The 21349-nt window shown below is 35.8% G+C and overlaps 1 protein-coding gene across 2 annotated transcripts; it reads right to left on the reverse strand.

Moving 5' to 3' along the window:
* LOC109844694 (guanine nucleotide-binding protein subunit gamma 3) lies at nucleotides 4063-9866 on the reverse strand. Of its 2 annotated transcripts, none has more exons than XM_020413812.1 (5): nucleotides 9534-9866; nucleotides 8460-8512; nucleotides 7010-7054; nucleotides 6884-6928; nucleotides 4063-4601 (listed from the first exon to the last, which is right to left on the reverse strand). In XM_020413812.1, exons 1-5 carry the CDS (start codon nucleotides 9660-9662, stop codon nucleotides 4154-4156), a joined length of 720 nt encoding a protein of 239 aa, XP_020269401.1. In that variant the 5' UTR covers nucleotides 9663-9866; the 3' UTR covers nucleotides 4063-4153. The 2 variants fall into 2 exon arrangements, with proteins under 2 accessions (XP_020269401.1, XP_020269400.1); XM_020413811.1 differs by having other exon boundaries at nucleotides 8460-8515; nucleotides 9534-9855.

The raw sequence follows: 21349 nt of genomic DNA on the forward strand, positions 1-21349 counted from the left end.
ACCACGCTCGCGCAGCACGATCCTCCCGCCATTTTGAGATAGCTCGCCGGGTATCACATCCTGGACCCACAATCAGCTCCGTGCGACCAAAGGGGAGATTTCGAACGAATCAACGGCTCACCCGCGGTAGAGCAAACAGCGACGATCCATCACCAAGTTAACATCAGCCAGGAACTCCCTCCATCGTCGAAGCCCCAACCTTAAGATCCCGGCGCGCCGTTTGTGGCGTCACACCCGGGCCTCGAATGCCCACCGAGCACTAATCGACCACCCCATTGCTCACCGCCCGAACGCCCTTATGGCGATCAATCTCATTAAAACTCTGGCGTTACATTGCTCTTACGAGTATTTTATGACGTGACCCCGTCCAATCGCCGCCGCTCCTTCGCCGCAGAAGATCCGATCATAACTCCCGACGTCCCAGCATATCTTGTAAGCCGCATATCCTCGCTTGTCGCCATCCCCTCGCCTCCCTTCGCTAGCTTTAAATCCGCCCTCTCACCGCCGCCACAGCGGCTTGGAACGCAGTGTGGATCCGGCTTCCCTCGTATCCCAGTCCGGCGACCTCGAGTCCTTCGGTCCCGTCACGGGTGGCGATTCGTCCGCCTGTACCCCTTAACGAAGAATTGCGCCACCATTTTTTACACTGTTAAAGTTGAAAACAGACTTCCTGTCCCAATTCGACGCGAAGGGAGAGGCCCGGTGTCGTCGCAGACCTCCGTCGCTGATACGTAGATGCCCGTTCAGACGCGACGTGCACGGTAGGGAAGTCTGGATAGGCAGATGCCGCGACGAGGGGAGATGCGAGTAAGGAGGGAGGTGAGGTCTGTGAGTCCGGGCGCGCATCGCCGGCGACGGAGAGGCGGCGGGTGCGGCGTACGGGTAGGCTTGCGAGGGGTGAGGTGCGGCGAAAGCAAGGCGACTTATTGTACTCGATATAAATACGGCCCGGGCGGCCCAGGTGCTTGGGGAGGAGCGGGAGCAGCGTGGACGAGGGAGTGGTGTCGGGGACACGTGACTTGTAGTTGAGCGGAGTTCGGGCTCGGGTTTGCTTGTTGTGCCGCAAGGGGATGAGATGATGAGGATTGAGGAGGATGAGGTAACGTTTCGACCTTGGTGTGAGGCAAGATCCTGACAATTCGAAGGCGTCGGCTAGACGATTAATATTATGTGTATCTATGATTCGCTATCGCTCGCTGGTATTCGCCACTGACCTTCTTCATATTTACGAGTAAAGATATGTGGTCAATATATTAAGTCATCTACGGAGCGTGTTTGTTCATGATGAAGATCTTAAATAGCGCAATCACGGTCCAAGCTTCGGCAGGAACGGGTGGATGAAGACGTTTCTTGTTTCGTGACATTTGAACGCGTTATAGTATCAGCAGCCACGCTTCAGCAATCCTGAAAAGTTCGTGGCGCGACCACGTTTGCTGTGGTATTGCAGCAAGAGGAGAAAATATGCGATGAGGAAACGTGGGCATCGAGCTGGGCGTGAAAAGATTGGGTTGAGCTGGGCTCAGCGTTTACGTACCTAACCGTAAAGGAATATAATTATACGGCCCAGCTTGGACTGCAAAAATTATGGGACCGAGTATTTCGAACATTGCTATTTGGCAAGCAATATGGGGGTGCGGCCAATCTCGCGTGTCACAAATAGGACTGGTTCCTCCATGGTTCATCGGACACTCAAATCGGCTGGTTAGCTTCAGTGGGAAAGTGAAGAACTGTGTGAGTTCTTATGTGCAATATAGTTTGCACTAAAGGATTCAAAATTCAGAACCTTCTCTATGTTATAAGGATAGAACCGACATTGTGGCCGAGCACAAGATGACGATGAAAAAGTGTGGGCTGGCAGTTGAGTCAGCTCCTGCTTTACAGGTTTCGGCTGGCGACTGGGGGAGAGATCACTTCAACATTAAACGAGAAGTGATCGGAAACATGGCGGTGCCTACGTGGTCTGATGAGTAATGAAGACTATTGGGGCTAGAGGCATGATGTGTCTGCCATGCATTAACTGCAATGTTGACATGTTGTCAGGGGGAGGCTCGAGGTAGAATTTCCTTCTAACCGCGAGTACGTTGTCGATGGTCTCTGAGTCGAGTGCTGTCGATTAATGGCTCTTCGAGTCCCTGACAAGAGTGTCGATTTGTACCGTCTTTCGAGTCGACATAAGGGATGTCAACTCGACGAGTCGGCTAAGCCAGGATCCTCTTGTTGGTATTTGGCTACTAATTTGATTGGGGCTTTGCATGCAGAAATACACATGTCCGTTACTTGGCAATGAGTTGCACTTTGGCGAATGGAAACACCATAACAATTTCAAACTATAGTATTATATTATATCATAATATTTTACAAATATTAGTAATTATTATAATAGTATGTTATATATATATATAATAACTAATATAATATTATTTTACAAATATTAGTAATTATTATAATAGTATGTTATATATATATATAATAACTAATATAATATACAAACAATATATTTAATATAATATCTAATTTAATATATCAGAATAGAGTCATAGGTTAAAATTTATTGCATAAAATATTATAATATTTTCATTCAATATAATATTATTTAAGATACTATATTGTAATTAAAACAAAGTATAATATTATATAATAATTACTATGATATATAAAAAATATCTAAAACATATTATATTATAGCACAATAATATATTTTATTATATTAATATAAGATAATATAATATGATCACATGACATTATTTTTATTATATTATATTTTATAGTTAAATGTAATATACTAACATATTCATTAATTTTAATATGATATTATATTAAATTATATTATTATATTGGCTTAATATAATACAATATAATATAATTGCTACAATAAAATAAAAACTACAATCAATATAATATATTATATAATAATATATACTATTAAAATATTATATAATATTAATAATAAATATGTTGTGCTATTATATAATATATAGTATGCGATATTACATAATAATATATAATAAATATAATAAAATAAATTATACATATAAATTAAACTATAATAATATTTTATTCTATTATATGATAATATAATAAATATATTATTACTTTATATTTTATATATCATGTTATATATTTATAATATAATTAGTACGTAGTTAAGTAATACAAAAAAAATTAAAATTATTCCAATTTCTTTCAATGTGGAACATAATTGTTCTAATGTGAAGGATGAAATAAATTTTTACTATTGGGACAAAATATTTGTATATAAGTCGGATAATTTTATCTCAAATGGTGAAATTGTCTCACTAGTATTCCAATAAACCAATAACACTAAAAGGTAGTATCCTTGTTCTATTGTCTTAATAAATAACACTATGAAATAGAATGCTCAAAAATATCTCATTATCCTCCCAAATGTCCCGACCATTAACCCCTAAGGAGACACTAGTTGCATACGAATACAATACTACTATACATATTGCAGATTCTAAAATGGTATTATATCTAATGGTTCTCATGCTAGAGAAATTGTCGCAGCTTTTATTCCATGTTTTGATACATATCCAACCTTACGGTATGCAAGGCATTAAAATTCATAATAGCATGCCACATCCAATCTACCGAAATTGAAATACACGGCAATGATTTGAGTAATTGGACCGTCAACAATTATCATCTTAACTGAAAAGGATCCAAATCCATAATTCATAATCTAAAGGCAAAAAGTAATCAAAATTTCAGATAAGGTACAATAACTAGAAGTCTATTAGCAGTCAGGATAACGTATAAAAAATAATCAAAATTGAACTATTAATAAAGCAAAAAAAAATTCAATAAGGAACTTAAATTAATGTAAGTCATATTTGATAAAAAGAACACCAAAACGTCCTTCCTAATTCCAAATAAGCAACAAATTTTGTAGACAACTTTTATATTCAATATCATATATCAGAATACAATACAGCCTACAAAACCAAAAGAAAACTAAACAGAAATGAATTACAAAAACCATATGCATCAACATACATACAGTAACAAAGCAGAGAAACATGAAGATATTTTCCCTGAATCTAAACAAGTAACATATTCGGCAGACAAAAATTTTTTATATTCAATATAATCGTCAGAATACAATACAACCTACGAAAACCATAGCCACATATCAACACAAACATCCAGTAACACAGCAGGGTTTACTACACTTAGGACAGAGACGTACCTCTGTACACTTCGGGCAATCGAACACGCACCCACATGAATACTCCGGACAAGATATCGTCGGGGAGCAGCAGCAGCTTTTCGGCATTTTACAGCAGGAAGTTTCACAGCAGCTGCAGCTGCAGCATTTTGATGGTTTGCAGCAGCAGCAGCAACGATTCAATGGGCAGCAGCAGTTTGAGAAATTGCAGCAGCAGTTTGAGAAATTGCAGCAGCAGTCTGAGAAATTGCAGCAGCAGTCTGAGAAATTGCAGCAGCAGGACTGAGGAAGTTTACAGCAGGAAGAGCAGCTGCAGCAGCAGAGATCCTTGAGGCTTGGGCAGCAGGTGCAGGTTGGCTTCTTGCAGTCAGTACAGCAGCAGATACAGGAAAGGCAGCAGCAGAACTTTGATCTGGTTGGGGAAAATGAGATTCATGCGTTTTGCTAATTGGTCAGTACTTGGATACTATATTGCAGGAGAACATGCTTTGAAATGATAATTTTGATGGTTTGCGATAACGAGGTAATTGGATATTGAAGTACTATCACAAAAATGTGACTAGAGTGCAGAAGACAGAAGTTTGTTTAGTCTCATATTGAAATAATTATACTCTTAGCTGCTTTGCTTATAAATAAAACCTGACTACCATCTACAGGATCAAATCATTTTTCCAGCTAAACAGTCGTTGGTTGTTCTACAACCCCCAGCATCCCCACGCTCCCCACTTTCTTTAATCTCTATTATACAGTTGCCTGGCCTCATCCCTAATCCAAACCCAATCGGATAGTGTTAGCTAATACAAGTTACATACTTCCTCTCGTACTGTATATGACACAAAATATTGGGTCTTTTGAATTGCTACCATAAACATTTATCTCTAAGGTCCCATATGTTTGCACCTTGAAGCAGAAAAGTAGTATAAAGTTAGTAATATGGTTAGTATTACCCAACCAATTATACCTAGACCAAAACTTATAGCCAAACCAAAGAAACCAGATTCCACATCTCTCCTCTCCTTTTTCTACCCATCATGTAAATCAAAAGTGATACAAGTTAGGTCAACAGGTAGCAAAGGGCATGTTCTTAGGTTATTCTACGGCTTAAAGAGGTTTTGTTGGAAAGCTACTGCCAAAAAGTACTGCCTCATAACAATCGAGAGATTGGGTTTTTTCCAAAAAAGGAGATGGTAGAGAAGCTAAAGGTGCAGTGTAAGGCTGTAAGAGCTGAGCAAAGTCTTGGAACGACCCGTCCTTCGTAGTGGAGATGGAGGGAACCCTCTCCAAAGCAAGTCAGATGGGTAAATTTGGGGAAGAATCAGGGTGTGGGCTACAGATGACAAGTTGATGGAAGACACGAGCAAACAGAACGAAGAGATGTCTTGCTGGTATCAAAAAACCAGATTTGTTGGCTTCTTTTTAATTTTTAGGTAAGATCCTGTAGCCTTTGAGCAAATAAGGTTACAGAAAGAGCTAGGCGGCCTAGACATCAAACCCTATGCCTAAGTCGTGGCCTAGGCGTTTTTTATTATTATTATAGTCAATGTTATCGAAAGCACTAGGCATTGCTAAGTGTTAAACTAGCGCCTAACGTCTATACGCAAGACCTAGCAGGATTTCTTTTTTAAGTGGTGACAGAAAAGGTTTTGCTAAAGGTCGGAGGAGGTCGGAGGAGTAGGTGGTCGGTGGAGGAGATTGAGGACTTCGGAGAAAGTTAACAGGACGTGGCGACAACAACAGAGGAAATCACGACCAAAATCTAACAATGCAGTCTGCGTAATCGGTCTCCACTCCTCTAGGCACTCTCAAGGCCTATGCAATCAGAACCTAGGCTGCCTAGGTACCGCCTAGGCGGACTAGGCGGGAAGATTTTAAAACATAGCGATATGGATTTTTGGATTAGAAAGTAAAGAATGGAAGAAACACAATCTCCTAGTTCAGACAGATGGGGATATCGAGTTTTGTTGTGGTTAAAGTTATTTAATTAGCAGGGTGACTAACCAAACAAATGCAACTATAATTACACATTACAACAATTACAACTGCACTTGCATGCAATTAAAACACCATTACAAATATGGTTGCACCGTACAAAACATCCTCTAAAAGTGTCTCATGTAAGTTATACTACTGAAACATAAGTTGCGCAGCTCAAAATGTACTCCAGACGTAAATAAGACCATCAAACAATTCATGAGTTTTCGCATAAATAACTTTAATAAGTGTAGCAACTTCAAGAACATGCATGAGCTACAGTAATGTAAGCAGCAGTTTGAATAAAAAAACTACACAAGTCACATCCTGAATCTAATTACGAAAAAACTCATAAGAAAAAGCTATATAGTTCCCCCGTATCGATAGGCACAAGCAGGACAGGTTCCTTGTTAAAACCGAACAGAGATAGAGTGTAATCATCAATTTACTACAAGAGTTCGCACTCAAAAGGAAAAAAGAGTTAATACGAACTTCTACTAGAGAAAATACATCTATGTATCATTTTAAAATGCCGTTAGTAACATAACTTTTTGTTCTCGGCCTCTATGGCACTTTATGACTTTGCAACTTACCCATTTAATTTGCTTGTTAGCATAGCCTGTCGGATATGACTATGAATTACTTTAATAAAGATCAGCAACAAATTTTAAACGAGGAGCTTTATGATGGAAATATAGCTATAGAGGAGAGATCAGAATGTACCCGAGCCATCTAAAAAAGCGACAGGACTTGCGCTTCTTCTTATTCCTGGTGAAACAAAAAAAGGCCTATAAATGTGACACATACAAATATAATGGTAATAAAGTAAAAGATATGAAGAGAACATACGGGGGTACTAATGGATCTGGATTTGTTCCAACAAATTCGTGAACCCTGCCAAAAATAACACAATAAATGAAGTAAGTGAATTGATGAGTCTTTTTTTATACATATAATAGTAGGTGCTAACAAAATAAAATTATAATTTTGAGTCCTTCCAAAATTATAATCTGCAACCCCCCCCCCCAAAAAAAAAAAAAAATATTTGAAATATTTGCACCCTAACCCTTGTTTGTAATCACTAACTAATTAGCTACCCATTTGAATTTAGGCTTAATTGCGCTTAAATATCCTATAGTTTACCTACTTTGCACATATATACCCCAGTTGTATTTGCCTGCACTTAAATATTAAATTTTGTATTTATATAGCCTTGCTTTTGTAAACGAGAGAATATTCCGTGGAGATTCTCTTGCGACACTCACATGCTAAATTTATTACATTTTCACCCTTACTTCCTTGTTAATTCTATCAAATCCTATTTTAAACGAATCCTAGTTTATTTAAATGTTTTGCAATTATTATATGTTGCATGAGAATTTTTCCAGGGGAAATCCTCACCTCTGCATAACCGAGGGTATTAAGTGCAACCAAATACAACTGGGGGTATATATGTGAAAAGTAGGTGAAACTATAGGGTATTTGATTGCAATTAAACCATTATATTTTTTATATTTAGATAAATATTTACCCCCACGGCCCCTGCGCCAAGAAAGCTTTTCAGGATCCGCCACTGTAGGTAACCAAACAAATACTTAAGTATCAACTAGTTGCTTCCTTAATAATATTTGCTAATACATTTAGATACATTATAGAGGAACAATTAATCAACGAATAAGAGTGGCATTATCACTCCTCTGAAGCTACATCAGAACAGGTATACCTCCGTCTTTTAAGGTTTTAAATTTGAACATGTTATAAGCAAATCAGAAAGAGCATGTTCTTTGATTGAATAATTAGCTTCCCTAGCTAGTATCGTGGTTGGACTACAGAACTAAAACACAAAACATAAGGTAGACAAGTACAATCTCTTTCATAAATTCTCGTAAAAGTTCCTCTGCTAAAGAGCAATATCTGCGTAAACTAGTGAAACCAATGTCTGTTTCATGTAAATCATCGGAAGAAAGGGAAAACTTGTACATAATATGTCATAATTTTAACTGATACAATATATTAACCCTAGATACTGATCAAGGGTGGTATCGAGAGCCATAAATTTGTAGCACAAAAGAAAACAAACAACAGATTATTGTCAGCTTTATGCAGATACTTACCTTTCATCAAGCCGAAATCTGGCATGAAAGTAAAAACAGGGCATGCTTATTCTCAGATGTTATATGATTAAAACATTGTATTTAAATCTCATTTCTCAGATGAGCAAATGCTAACTAAGATAGCTCTTGATACTAAGGGCATAAAACTGCATTGTACATTACAAACAAATTATAAGGAATCATACTCTTTGCAGCATCTAGAAACTGGTTGAAGCCCTTCCAATGATTGTAGCTCCTCCTGCTAACATGAAAATTATCATGATATTTCAGTCAATTTGCATAAGAATAAAGAAATACAAGGAAAAGAATATTGTCAGTCGGTCAGTCCCTCCTGTTTCTTCTACTAAATCTAAGGGATGTTGAAAAATTCGAACAACGCGCTAACCAGAATTAAAACTATATTAGAGGGGGAAATGCAATAAGAATAAGGCAAAATACAGAACAACCTTCAATTTCACCAACATTACAACTCAGCCACCTCCAACCACCCAATGTATGATGTGACACCAAAACTTTCAGCTGACATTTACACCAACCTCTGTTTAATTAGAGAGTATTGACATTTAGCCCTTTGCTCCTACCTCCTCTTTTTCATCTTTCTATTTGTGCACATAAACAAATATTTCATCAAGATACCTACATCATATTAAAGTTAAACTGCTGCACTCAAAGGAGAAACTGCCAAACTCAAAATCGCCATCCCAAAAATGTCATTTCATTTAATAGCAGACCATTTTCCGCAGTTTATCAATAGCGCTCATCCGTGCACTCAACTGGTAAGGCCAAACTCCCGAATCAAAAGATATATATATTTTTTACAAGGCCATTATGGGTATAAAATAAGGATTGGGATCCTCTACTCATCAACTCATCAATAGTAGCTCCTAACATTTGCTAATGCATCTCCGCCTTTCATTTTGTCGATAATAAACATGGGTAACTCTATTGTGAAGTCATTTAGCTTTTTTTTCCCCTAATAAGAAAACATTTTGGTAAAAGAAAATATATTTGACTTTAAAAGAGCTTTATTCGCTACAAAATACAATCATGGCTAGAGGTAAAGTACGAAGCACTAATCCCACCAATTCCACTACGAACTCACTGAACCAAATGTCCATAAAATAAAAATGCAAGTATCCTTAGTTATTTACAACGCAAACTAAGAGGTGGGTTGTCATCAAAATCTTAAACTCATAACTCACAAGCGAGAGTTCGCTCAGCAAGTAACAAAAGGAAAGAGAAGGGGAACAATGAACTACCTCAAGAAACCCAACCTCGCGATTCATTGTCTGGACCTCAAGCTGCAGCCTCCTCCTCCCGCAGAAATCAGGGTACTTGGGCGGCGAGCGAGGAGCCGGGGCCACCATCTCAGCCCCATCGGCCGCCATTGGTGGGTTTCTACCCCCCGCAGAGAGCGGTAACCTTACCGCTGGAATAGTAAAAAGGAGAAGAAGAGGAAGAAGGGGGGAGAGGAGGAGGAGATGGGTAGAAATAGTGGGTGGGGGGTGAGGTGACCGCCCATGCCGTTTGGGGGTTTGGGGGTGTTGGTGGTCTGAGCCGCGGCCCCCATTTTTACATACAAAGGACCCTGCACACCTTCTTATTCTCTCTCTCCACTTTCTCTCTCTAGCTTGCTTTGTTTCTCTCTCTACTGCTGCAATCAATTATGGTCAGTCAGTGCAGAGAGAGAGAGAGAGAGTGGTGAAAACGGGCAAATAAAAGTGGTGAATTTCCTAAAGCTCCCTGAATTTTTGGAGTGTTTTGCATTAAACTCCAATGATATTTAAAATTTAAATAATATTAACCTATGTTGAGTTCTAAAATTCCTTTTTGAAACACGATAACTTGGAAAGTTAACGTGGCTAAAAAAGATGCATCCTACTCATGACTGACAAGACAACTATATACATTAGTTACAAGCAAAATCATTTCAAATTGGAGAAAAATTATCAAAGGCTACTACGTCAGATTTCGGAGTGCAACCTTACTCGTGATATATGACAACCGAACAATAAAAAATAAAAAAAAGCTATAATAGCATGATGGCTACAATAACTATTCTTGTTTCTGTTCAATAAACACAAGCAGACATACAATATCTTAGTAAAATTGTATGTTTTTATTTGGAGGGGTGTTAACGATTCATATACCACTCGGATGTAATACTTACCATATTCATAGCTGCTTATCAATCACAGATATGGATACATCTATACATCGCTAAGAAAAATTTATATTCATGTCCTCCAAATTCAAATATGGTTACAGTATACATGCAAATACAAAATAGATATGAGAAAACCATATAATATAGAAAAGAATATAGTTCATGGCAATACAAGAGAGTTAATTAATATTTAGAAATCTAAGATTAGATCTCCTGATTATCAAAATAAACCTTAAATACGTTGATCTAAAGATTAAAATAATTACAATTGTATGACTAATATACGTTCTGATATTTTAGATATGGATATGGATATTCATCGTATCTATAACTATATCCTATCAGATATAGATATCAATAACCATATTTACATTCTGACGGGTGTGTATATAGATAAATCCTCAGATATGGATATATTTTGGCTACACTAGTTGTTTGGCAATTGATTAAGTGAGGGGCTAAGAAAAGTTATCTCCTACTTTAATTTATAAAATATAAAATAACTAAATTAACCCTTCTTAAACATTTGCCAAACAAGACATAAAGTATACCCCTAAAATTTTCATGTTTTCTCCAGTTCTATTAGCCCCCACAAATTCTCAAATGGCTGGTAGCACATTGCGAAACTCTCCAATGTTGAGGGGTTTTCTTTTATTTTCAAAGTTCTTAGCAATGTCACTGAAATCACTCCAAACCAGGGGGTTTCGTGAAAATTATCCATAATGAAAATATTATTATAATAAGTATAAATGAGAGAGAAAATGAAAAGAAAGATGGGAGCAGAAGCGCGCCCTCTGAGTGGTGAGTTGGATGGCAGGGGAGGGAGAGCGCCGTACGTGACGTCCACGAGCTCGTGGGGTCGGTGGAGTTTATGAGAGTTCTCAGATAGGGCTTTGAGTTTGTAAGTTTTTACATATTGTGCCATTGTGTGACATGATGATTTATCATGATTGTTAAGAAAATATCTCTAGTTCTATCTGAAAGAAAAAATTTCAAAAGAAAAATAATTGCGGCACATCATCGACCCCACCCCTCCTCTCGTTACAGTATAGAAGGTCCCACTTAAGATTTTTTTTTAAGAAAAATGATATAGACACACCATCGGTCACACAACCGGCCACACCCCCTCTCGCTACAGTGCGGGAGGGCCCACTTGAGATTTAAAAAAGTCTCAAATGGGATCTCTTGCACTGTAGCAATAGGGGGGGTGGTCGGTAGTGTGACCGAGGGTGTACCTGAAACGTCATCCTTTTCAAAATTTTGTAGTTTGCTATGCTAAGATTGTGAATACACCAAATTTTACGTCTAACAAAAAAATTGGTGCATAAAATTAGCTTCAAGCATGATATTTGAATAATCATTTATTTTTGTTATAAAACAAATTGTTTTGCATATGTAGATACAACTTTGATTAGTTGTAAGATAGGATTTGCATATTAAACTGCAGAAAACGTATTTTCATATAATTAAGAATTTGTTTAGATGCAAACGTAAAAATAAAAAAATTTATCAGAGTTGGAATTAATAACTCAATTGCATAATATTGTTATTCTTTATTTTCAATTTCTACATGGAATTACGCTGCAAGTCAAATATGATGAAGGGTTAATTTCACAAAGTTCCCCTTGAACTTTATAGAGGGGTGTTGGATACAACCTCCTGGAAGTTTGTTTATCTCACATTACCTCTTTAATCTATGGAGTATCTCTAAAAACTCTCTGTAAACTTTGAAATTTTCATACCGCACCCTCTATATGTATGCAAACAACTAAAAAATCCTTGGGAGAGTAAAATCTGAAAATTAGGAGAGGGATATGTTCCTAGTAAATGATAAGTAAATATTTGATATTTTACTCTCAACGACGTTTTAGTTATTTATAAATTATAGATAAAAAGGTTCAGATGCGATGAGATTAAAGCTCAATAGACTTTTGAAATGTGAGACACCCCAAAGTTCAAGGGTTTATATCAAATTAACCTTTAGATGAATAGATAACTATACTAATATACAAAGTCAATTTTATTTTCAAATTGATTTTAGGGTTAATTGCAGAATTTCCCTCATGAACTTTTAGGGAGTTGTGTAAACTCCCATCAAATTTTCTTGTATTACACTAAACTTCCATGAACTTTTAGGGAGTTGCACATAACCACCATGAACTGTTTTATTTCGCTAAATCTTATGTGAATTTTTTATTTTTTTTTATCTCCATATTAGCGCCAATAACTCAAACGAGTCACTGGTAAGCACATGACAAAAAAGACGAAAATTCCCTTATTAGTCCGTTGATGTCATGTTATCAAATAGGATGTTATCTGAGAATTTGTGGAGTGATTGGGGTCCTCTAACTCCTCCTGATGAATGGTTCTGGGGCTTGTTGTTCTTTCCTACGCATGAAAAAACTCGTAAGAGTGTGGAGTTGGATTCTACGATTGTTCCTCTGACGATCAAGTTAGTAGACGATATTGAGTGGGGAAATATAGAATTATCTCATAGTTATGTCCAAAAAACCAGAGAGAGTTACCTCATGCAGTGTCATTCCTTTTATAGTGGGTCTGAGGGGCAAGAATGTAACTTGGGCTGAGTCTAGCTAAACAGTTGAGTTGGCAGACATGTGTTATGTGTTGGTTGCTGAAGGAGATGAGTCACCCGGTCATTTAACATGAGAATGATAGCAGATGCTTGGTACTGATTGGGTCCGATGAATCATAAAGACTATAGAGGCTAGAGCAATAATGATGTTGTTAGAGTAATAATGATGTTGTTAGAGGAAATTGTCATCTTGTTGACTCCTGAGGTCTAGGGCCGAGAAACACGACCTTTTGACTCGGTTAAGTGAGATATCGGCCAAACAGCAAGCCGAGTCGAGTGGCTTGTGGAATCAATTGAGGGGTTGGCCGAGAAACATCGTCTTTTGACTCGGTTATGCGAGATGTAGGCCAACCCAGTCGGCCGTGCTGAGGTGGAGGTTATCTTAATCTTGAACTAGTCGGGTTTGGTATAGCGTAAGACACAAGTTGATATCTCTGTGAAGATTAATATTTAGTAATTTTAGGGGTATAACATAGTCCTAAAAATATACTTTTATTAAAAATGTAAAATAGGTAATTTTTTGGACGAGGATTTTGTTGGCACATGTTTGCCACATGAGATGTTAGAAACAATGATGTTGATTTGTAAACTAAATGAGGATTTTTTATGTGAAATTTTGTAAAACAAAACAGCTCACGAAGGTTATGCGCAACTCCCCAGAAATTCATGGTGGTTTTAGTGTAATAAAAAGAGGTGTTTGGGGTTTACTACAATTCCCCAACAGCTATTTTGTAATTAACCCTGTTGATGTCAAGGGGCTGTTTGGTTCGTTTCCTTGATGTAGAGAAATGCAATTCCATGTAAAGAAACACAAGTTCTGAGTTTTCCAAACTTTTCCAAGAAATAGATTGTTTTGCTTTGGTTCGCACATAAAAAATGAAATAGATTGTTTTGCTTTGGTTCGCACATAAAAAATGGTGGGAAACCAATGTATTTATTTTTCTTGTGTTTGGTTCGCATAGAAAAAAAGAAAACTTTTGTAAACAAAACAGAGAAGGAAAAAAATATGACGTGGCAGAGTTTTCATCAATTTCACTTGGTTGGGGAAGGAAATCGAAGAGGAAAAAAATCTTAGTTGGCGGCGATTTCAGCAGAGTTTCCCCTCTTCCATTCGAGCGAACCAAAGCGGCACAAAAAAATGGACGGAAACAAAAAAGCTGACGTGGAGGGCTAAAAATCTGACGTGCAGGGGTTTTCTGAGTTTTCCACCCCTTATAATAGCGAACCAAACAGCCCCTAATAATCACACAAATAATAAAATGAGGGTGAGGTTGGTTAGGGGCCGCTAACTTCTCCGAACATTTGGTTTTGAGTTGAGTAGCTTCTCCCTGCACAAATAACAACTCGTAAGAGGACGAGGACTTGTTCCCCCGTTGTTCCTCTAATGATCAAGTCAGTGATGGATTTGAGTGAGAAAGTAATGATCCGTGTGAGTTCTTATGTGTAGTGGAATGGAGAAGAATTCTGAGAGATTGTTTGCCCTATTGTTGAAAATAATACCCTTATTTATAGTGGTGATAAAAGGGTAGAATAGTAATTTCGGCCGAGTATGGGATGTCGGCCACGTTAGTATCTGCTTTACAGGTGTCGGTCAACGAGTGAAGGAGAGGACATTTCAGTATATAATGTGAAGTGATCGGGGGCGTGGCGGTGCCGACGTGGTCCGATGATTCATAAGACTTTTGGGGATAGAGGAAATGACGGCGCTTGCCAAGCATTTAATGTGACGCCGACGCGCTGTCAGCGGGGAGGTTCGAGGTTGAAGTTGTCATTCGGCTTGTAGCGAGGGGTGTCGAGGAGTAACGTCTTTCGAGTTGACTCTGCAAATGTGTCGAATAACTGGTCGAGTTGGCTCGTAGCGAGTCATCTTCGACAAGAAGACGATAAGTACCGCCCTTCGAGCCGATCTAAGGAGATGTCGACTCGGCGAGTCGGCTAAGTCAGGATTCTTGGTGGTCTTGATTGTCAATTTAATTTAAGCAGTGCATATAGGGAACACATGTCCGTTGCTGTCAAAAAGTCATACTTTGATGACTACAAACACCATAAAAACCCTTTTGATTTTATTTCAAAAGAACGCCCTCTAAACTCTTAAACAAGCCGGAAAAGTATGTTATTTTAGATTCCATTCCAACCTAGACCACTTCACCTGGTCCATGCATGGACTAGCTTTGGTGTATCTTCTCAAAACAAAAGACAATAAATTGCTCCATTGATACTCTTTGTGTCGATATTAAGGGAGGGGGGGGGGGGTGGGGCGAGGGGCGGGGGGGGAGCGGGGGTGGTCTCATCTGACGCGTACAAAGTAGCATCGTGGAACCGCTTGATGTGTATTATGTGACTGTCCGCTGCATGTGAATATATGGTCCATGGAGTCTCCTGTTGGTTCCCACTTCTGATTTCTCTCTCACCGGACAATAATACATGATGGAGAGAGGACCCCACCAAGATAATGAATAATTGCTTGAAAAATATATATACGTACAAGAGGGTAACGATATGAAGTCATAAACGTTTATCACGACAAGATGCTAATTGAGTTATACCTTCAAGTTTTACGTGGTTTTTTACGCATAGCTTAGAAATTACAGTCTTCGCCGCCTCATATCATTTGAATATTTTCTAGGCTAAGTTATCAAAATTTTATTGCTGAGTAAGATACACTTTCTGATATGATGTAATTTTCTTCTTGGGCAATATAAAAATGTTAGTATTGAGTTTTTGCTGGTATAATTACGCACGAATGGTTGCGAGTGGCGAACAATCTGACGTGAAATCATCACGCGGTCATCGCATGCCCTTCCTAATTGAAGTAAAATAAAATATTCAAAACATGCAAATTTTATACAATTGAACCACCAACTGGTTCACAATAGGTCTTGTGACCTCTACAATGTTACTTGTTCTGAGGAAATACTTTATACTAACTGTTATTGGATCATAAATTCATAATTGAACCAGCAATGGTCAGGGTTACAGTACACACAGGGTTTACACGCACATATAAAGATGTACATTTGTCTATCGATAATAATGACCCACATTGCTCGTATGTTGTTATATACATGTCATGAAGTGTAAGAGCAAGTCCAGCAAGCTCCCAGTTGGGAGTCCTAGTCAGCAAGCTCTCAAGAGCTCTTAAACATTTTAGTATAAAAAATTATAAAAATAAGTCTTGGGAGCATCTCCTTATTTTATGGAGCTCCAACAAGCTCCTAGTTAGGAGCTCTATAATTTTTGGAAGGCCTTCTCAATTAAGAGTAGCCCTCCTCTCCAAAAGGAGTTTACAAAATTTTCACACCTCTACCCCCTCACTCTCTACCCCTATTTATAGTAAACATCAGTGAATGAGAGCCATTGGATCAAACTTGAGCCCCAAGACAAGCACAATCAGCCATTGACGCGCGCTACAGTAATATGACATCGATGCAGGCATCGATGCAGGTATCGATGCAGGCATCGATGCCCACATCGATGCCGATATCGATACTCATTATTTCGTCCAGCAAGCTCCCACCGCCACCTCAGCCTTAGGAGGTGGGGTGGGAGCTTGCTGGACTTGCTCTAAGTGGATCAAAAGTTATGATTTGAGATTTTCTATCACATAATTCAAACAATTCAAAATAATTGACAGGTGAGACAAGTACAACCCATCCGTTTCTAGATCAGTAGTTGAGATGCACATACAATGCACGTGGTTGAATATCATGATTATTTAAATTGATAAAAATAGAATTAAAAAAACAAAGTTCTTTGTGGGATTGATCATCAACTCAATAATCTATCTTTCAAATAAAATATTATCATTATTTCCTTCAATCCAGACCGTGACCACATAATCTACTATTTGTGAGTTATAAACATATTGATCTAGTACAACATATATATTTATTAGTATCTTGAAGTCTTCAAAAGATGGGTAATCATTCAATTCACAAAGAAATTTTGCATATGAATTTTCTTGCAATATGTCCATTAATCTTTTAGTTGTGGTTTGACTCAAATTCACATTAACTTTTAGTTGTGATTTCGCTCATATTTACATTATCTAATATTCTCATTCAATTTTATAACTCATTCCCCGTATCATAGAAGTAAAACCGAATATACGATGAATTATTTTCTTGTGAAATTAGAGCAAGGAAATTATGATATATTTCATCATGTGCTGTAAATTTTTTTTCCTTTGACGCAAAGTCCCTATCAAATCTTGCCCCAAATGACGTGAATGAAAAATGCTATTATAACTCACTTGTTTAGGGCAATTGTATTGTATATAGGATGTATAACTTTTCTGAAATATCCACATCTGCTATGTGGATTTTGCTACTGTGAGAGCAAAATATTAGAGGCTCGTATTCAAACATTTTGACTCTATAAAAGACACAAAATTTAGAGTGTAAAGTTTATATATCATAAAGAACATACTGTTCATGAAGAATTTTCCCTAATAACGATATTATTACAATGATATTACTATTCAGTATTAAATAAATTTTATTATATAAGATTATATGACCCTTTTTAATAAAGTATAAAGTATATCTATAAGAAAATCTTGATGCTTCTAGACAGTAGTTGGGCTTCATAAAATAGGTTAACTTTACATTGTAGTTTGCTATTGATAGTACTGTTGGCAATGTCGTTACCTTCCCTCTTTATCTTCTTATTCACGCTTTTCTGATGTAGTCACTCAATTGGTTATATTTAGTTTTTATAATATCAGAGGTTAGAATAGTCTCTTCTGTTTAAACAGTGTTGACATAATTTTCTTAAAAAATATATACATATAGTAGTGATAGTATATACTTCGGTTCAACTTAAACAATGGCTTGAAAGCCATTTAGAGTGAGGTCCTTTCTAAGCTGGAATGATAATATAGTGATTACACAGTTCAAAAGTCAAAGAAGAAATTTCTACAAAAGAAAAGTAATTTAATATGTCAAATTAATAACTAATTTCTAAAATATACATGGTTAGTGCAGATAGCTATAGAAAGTAAGATATATATATTCATGAAAATTATAGTGAGTGACCAACTACAATCATCATAATTTAAGCATAAATAATAATTATTTTTGTTACTAATTTGATACACATAACTATGGAATAAATCTCAAGCAAAAAATAGGAAATAAGATTGTATTATCCTGTAGGTAAAGAAATAAATGTAATTAGAGCTTCTCTTTATATTAAATTTAAAATTAATAATTTAAATTATTAAGTACCAAATATTAGTTCATGTGAGAAAATAAAATAATTTATGGTCCATATACCTATTTAGTCAATCAATCAAACGTATTAAAATTACGATGACCACAATCAAAATTATATGGTGGGTTCATATTAAATATAATTTATAAAAAATACTACATTAAAGTATAAATTCTTTTATATGATTTTTTTTCATATATAAACTATATTGTCTAGGAATAGTGATGTGTACAGTTAATTATAACCTAATATATCTTAAGAACGACTTACTCCTCAATACCATTATTAATTAAGGCATCTATGCATTACACTAAAAACATAATAAAAATTTAGAAAACTACAAAAAAACACCCTCAAATCTTTTAAAAATTATAAAAAACCCTAAAAAATTGTAATTCACAAATACACAAAAACTATTAAACATTATATTGAAATCAAGGAATTATAAAAAAATATTAAAATTTTTAGATTTTGGAGGGGTAATTTGCAATGTACTAAACTTCAAGGGTATTTTTTTATAAAATTTAAATTTAATAGATTTCTAATTAGTTATGTTCTTTTTAAAAATGTTATAGATAATATTGACCATGAAAAAATTTTCTTACCTATATTTTTAAAGGGAATATGATATTTTTTGTAAAATTTTAATTTTTAAGGGGTTGTTAGTAATTTTGTATATTTATTTTAGTGTCTATAGGTTAAAAATTCTCATGGATTTTTTTTAAATTATGAATGTTTGGGGTTTTTTGTAATTTTTTAAACTTATAGGCATTTTTTATAGATTATAAATTGTTTATAAATTATTTATAATTCTTATGTTTTCAATTTACTAATGAGTTTGAAATTCTCAGGGTGCTTTTTGTAAAATTTAAAATTTGAACTTTTTGTTTGTAATTTTTTAAACTTTAAGGGTATTTTTTATAAATTATACATTATGTAGGGGATATTTACAATTCCTATATTTTCAATGTATAGTTAGGTTGGAAATTATTAGGATTTTATAAATTCTATATTTTGAGGGTTTTATTAAACAATTTGTAAAAAATTTAGAGTGTTTATTATAAATTCCATAGATTTTTAGGGGTTGTTTGTGTTATTTATAGGTTTTTAGTATGTTTATAGGTTTGAAATTTTAAGGTATTTTTTTACAAATGTTAAATTTTTAGGGGTGCTTTTATAATTTTCAGAACTCACAAGATATTTTCTCTAAAGTCAAAAAACTTTTAGTTTCTAGCTAGCATATATCTTTTAGATTTCTTATTGAATTAAAATAAATAAAATTTGAAATTTAAAAGATATTTTAATATAATTTTAAATTTGTAGGGGTGTTTTTACAATTTAAAATTTGGAGGATATCTTTCACAAAGTCTAAAAAAATTTAGGTGTTGGTTAGCTTATGTTTTTTAGATTTCTCTGCGAACTAAAATAAGTAAAATTTTTGAATTATATCAAACGTATTTTCTTTATCTAATAACATGTTAAGTCTCATTATGAATAAGATAAATTATTTAATTATCAATTCAAAGAATATAAGATAATTAGAATAGATAGGATAACATGTAATATTAAAAAAATTAAGGTTAATAGTGACCATGAAAACATTTTACCGAACTCGTACTTTCAAAGAGAGTATGATTAAATGAATACACTACAAATATTTGAATATGCGTGATTTTCTGGTCTCCATGTAGATTTGAGTGCACGCATCACAATAAACGGTGTGGATCCATAATAATAATGGTCAAACATTTATTTTATACGTGTGAATAACTAAATTAGTTACATCTTGTATGTATTGTAACCATAACCACAAACAATTAGTTTTCATGGCAAAAAAGAATAAGAAAAAGTTTTTTTGTTTGTTTTATAATTTAGTAGGTAAATGGTATCAAACTTATTGTCATATGAAACAAGAATATATATATATATTTCAATTAATGACATAGATGGTGTTTGGGATGGCTTATTTTTTGAAGCTTATAAATTATACTAGCTTTTAGTGATTTTTTAGATTTTATGATAAAAATGCTAGCAAAATTGTTTGAAATATCTTGGGACAAAGTAATAATTTGTTTGGTCAAACCTAACTTATCGAGGTGAATATGTTAGTTTTTCAAAAACTGGGGTATGCCAATTTTTCAAAATTTGGGGTATACCAGCTTTTTAAATGCGAATTATAAACTAACTTATTTGATAATTTACCGAACGTGTAGAAATAAAAAGTCTAACTTAAAAGCTAGTTTGACCAAAGAATCAGCCTCCCCAAACATCCTCCTAGTACTACTATCAATTATTAAGATCATAAAGCGTTCAAACAATTCATACCTAGAGATAGACATACATGTCTCTCTTCAAAGAGTTTTGACTTTTCCTCCAATCTGCATGTCCGACGAGCGCAATCAATATTTACACACGTAATTTAGCTTCTTTTACTTACAGACATAGATGTAGGGGTTCTTTTCGGACTCTATTACAATTCTTGATTCTATCTTTGACTAGATTATTCTCGATCATCTTTAATAGAATGGAAAATGACAGGGGGCACATCCCCAATCACATCCCAAACCACACCTTTTTTCTCATATGTTACAGTGCATCGGGTCTCACATGATATTTTAAAATTTTAAAATCTTATGTGAGACCCGATGTATTATAACATATGAGAGAGTGGGTGTGATTTGGGATGTGGTTGGACGTGTCTACCTGGTGCCACCCTAATAGAATCGTTTCATGTTCCTTAAAAAAAAATAACTGACCCGACCCAGTACAAAGGCGCGTAGTGCAAAATCTAGGGGCAAATCCGAAAAATTTGGGGAACTGTCAATTCAGGATCCAGTGGTACCCACACCGACAAAGACTGTCCGCTGGTAGGGTCATCCTCGGCGATCGGGCTACAGCAAAAGTCGACGCTGACGTATGATCCCATGGGGCCTCACGTACCGTACCGCAGCTCAACGGCCCCCGAGGACTCGACACGTCTTCGAGAGCACGTGACACTGTTCCCCAGGCCTTTAACCAGAATAGTAGCTATTTCTTTACATTTAAAACGCTAATTTTATTTGATTAATTTTTGCTCCTGGGGGTATCTCGTACGTAGAGGA

This window comes from Asparagus officinalis, chromosome 6, assembly GCF_001876935.1.
Source record: "Asparagus officinalis chromosome 6, Aspof.V1, whole genome shotgun sequence".
NCBI classification, from domain to species: Eukaryota; Viridiplantae; Streptophyta; class Magnoliopsida; order Asparagales; family Asparagaceae; genus Asparagus; species Asparagus officinalis.

Bases quoted from the DNA above. Each gene is read 5' to 3' on its own strand.
- LOC109844694 (XM_020413811.1), bottom strand. From the start codon at position 9,662: ATGGCGGCCGATGGGGCTGAGATGGTGGCCCCGGCTCCTCGCTCGCCG. The intron at 8,516-9,533 runs GTAGTTCATTGT...TTTTCATGTTAG, and splicing joins GCGAGGTTGGGTTTCTTGAG to CAGGAGGAGCTACAATCATT. The intron at 4,602-6,883 runs GTACATTCTGAT...TTCCCCAACCAG, and splicing joins CGCTTTTTTAGATGGCTCGG to ATCAAAGTTCTGCTGCTGCC.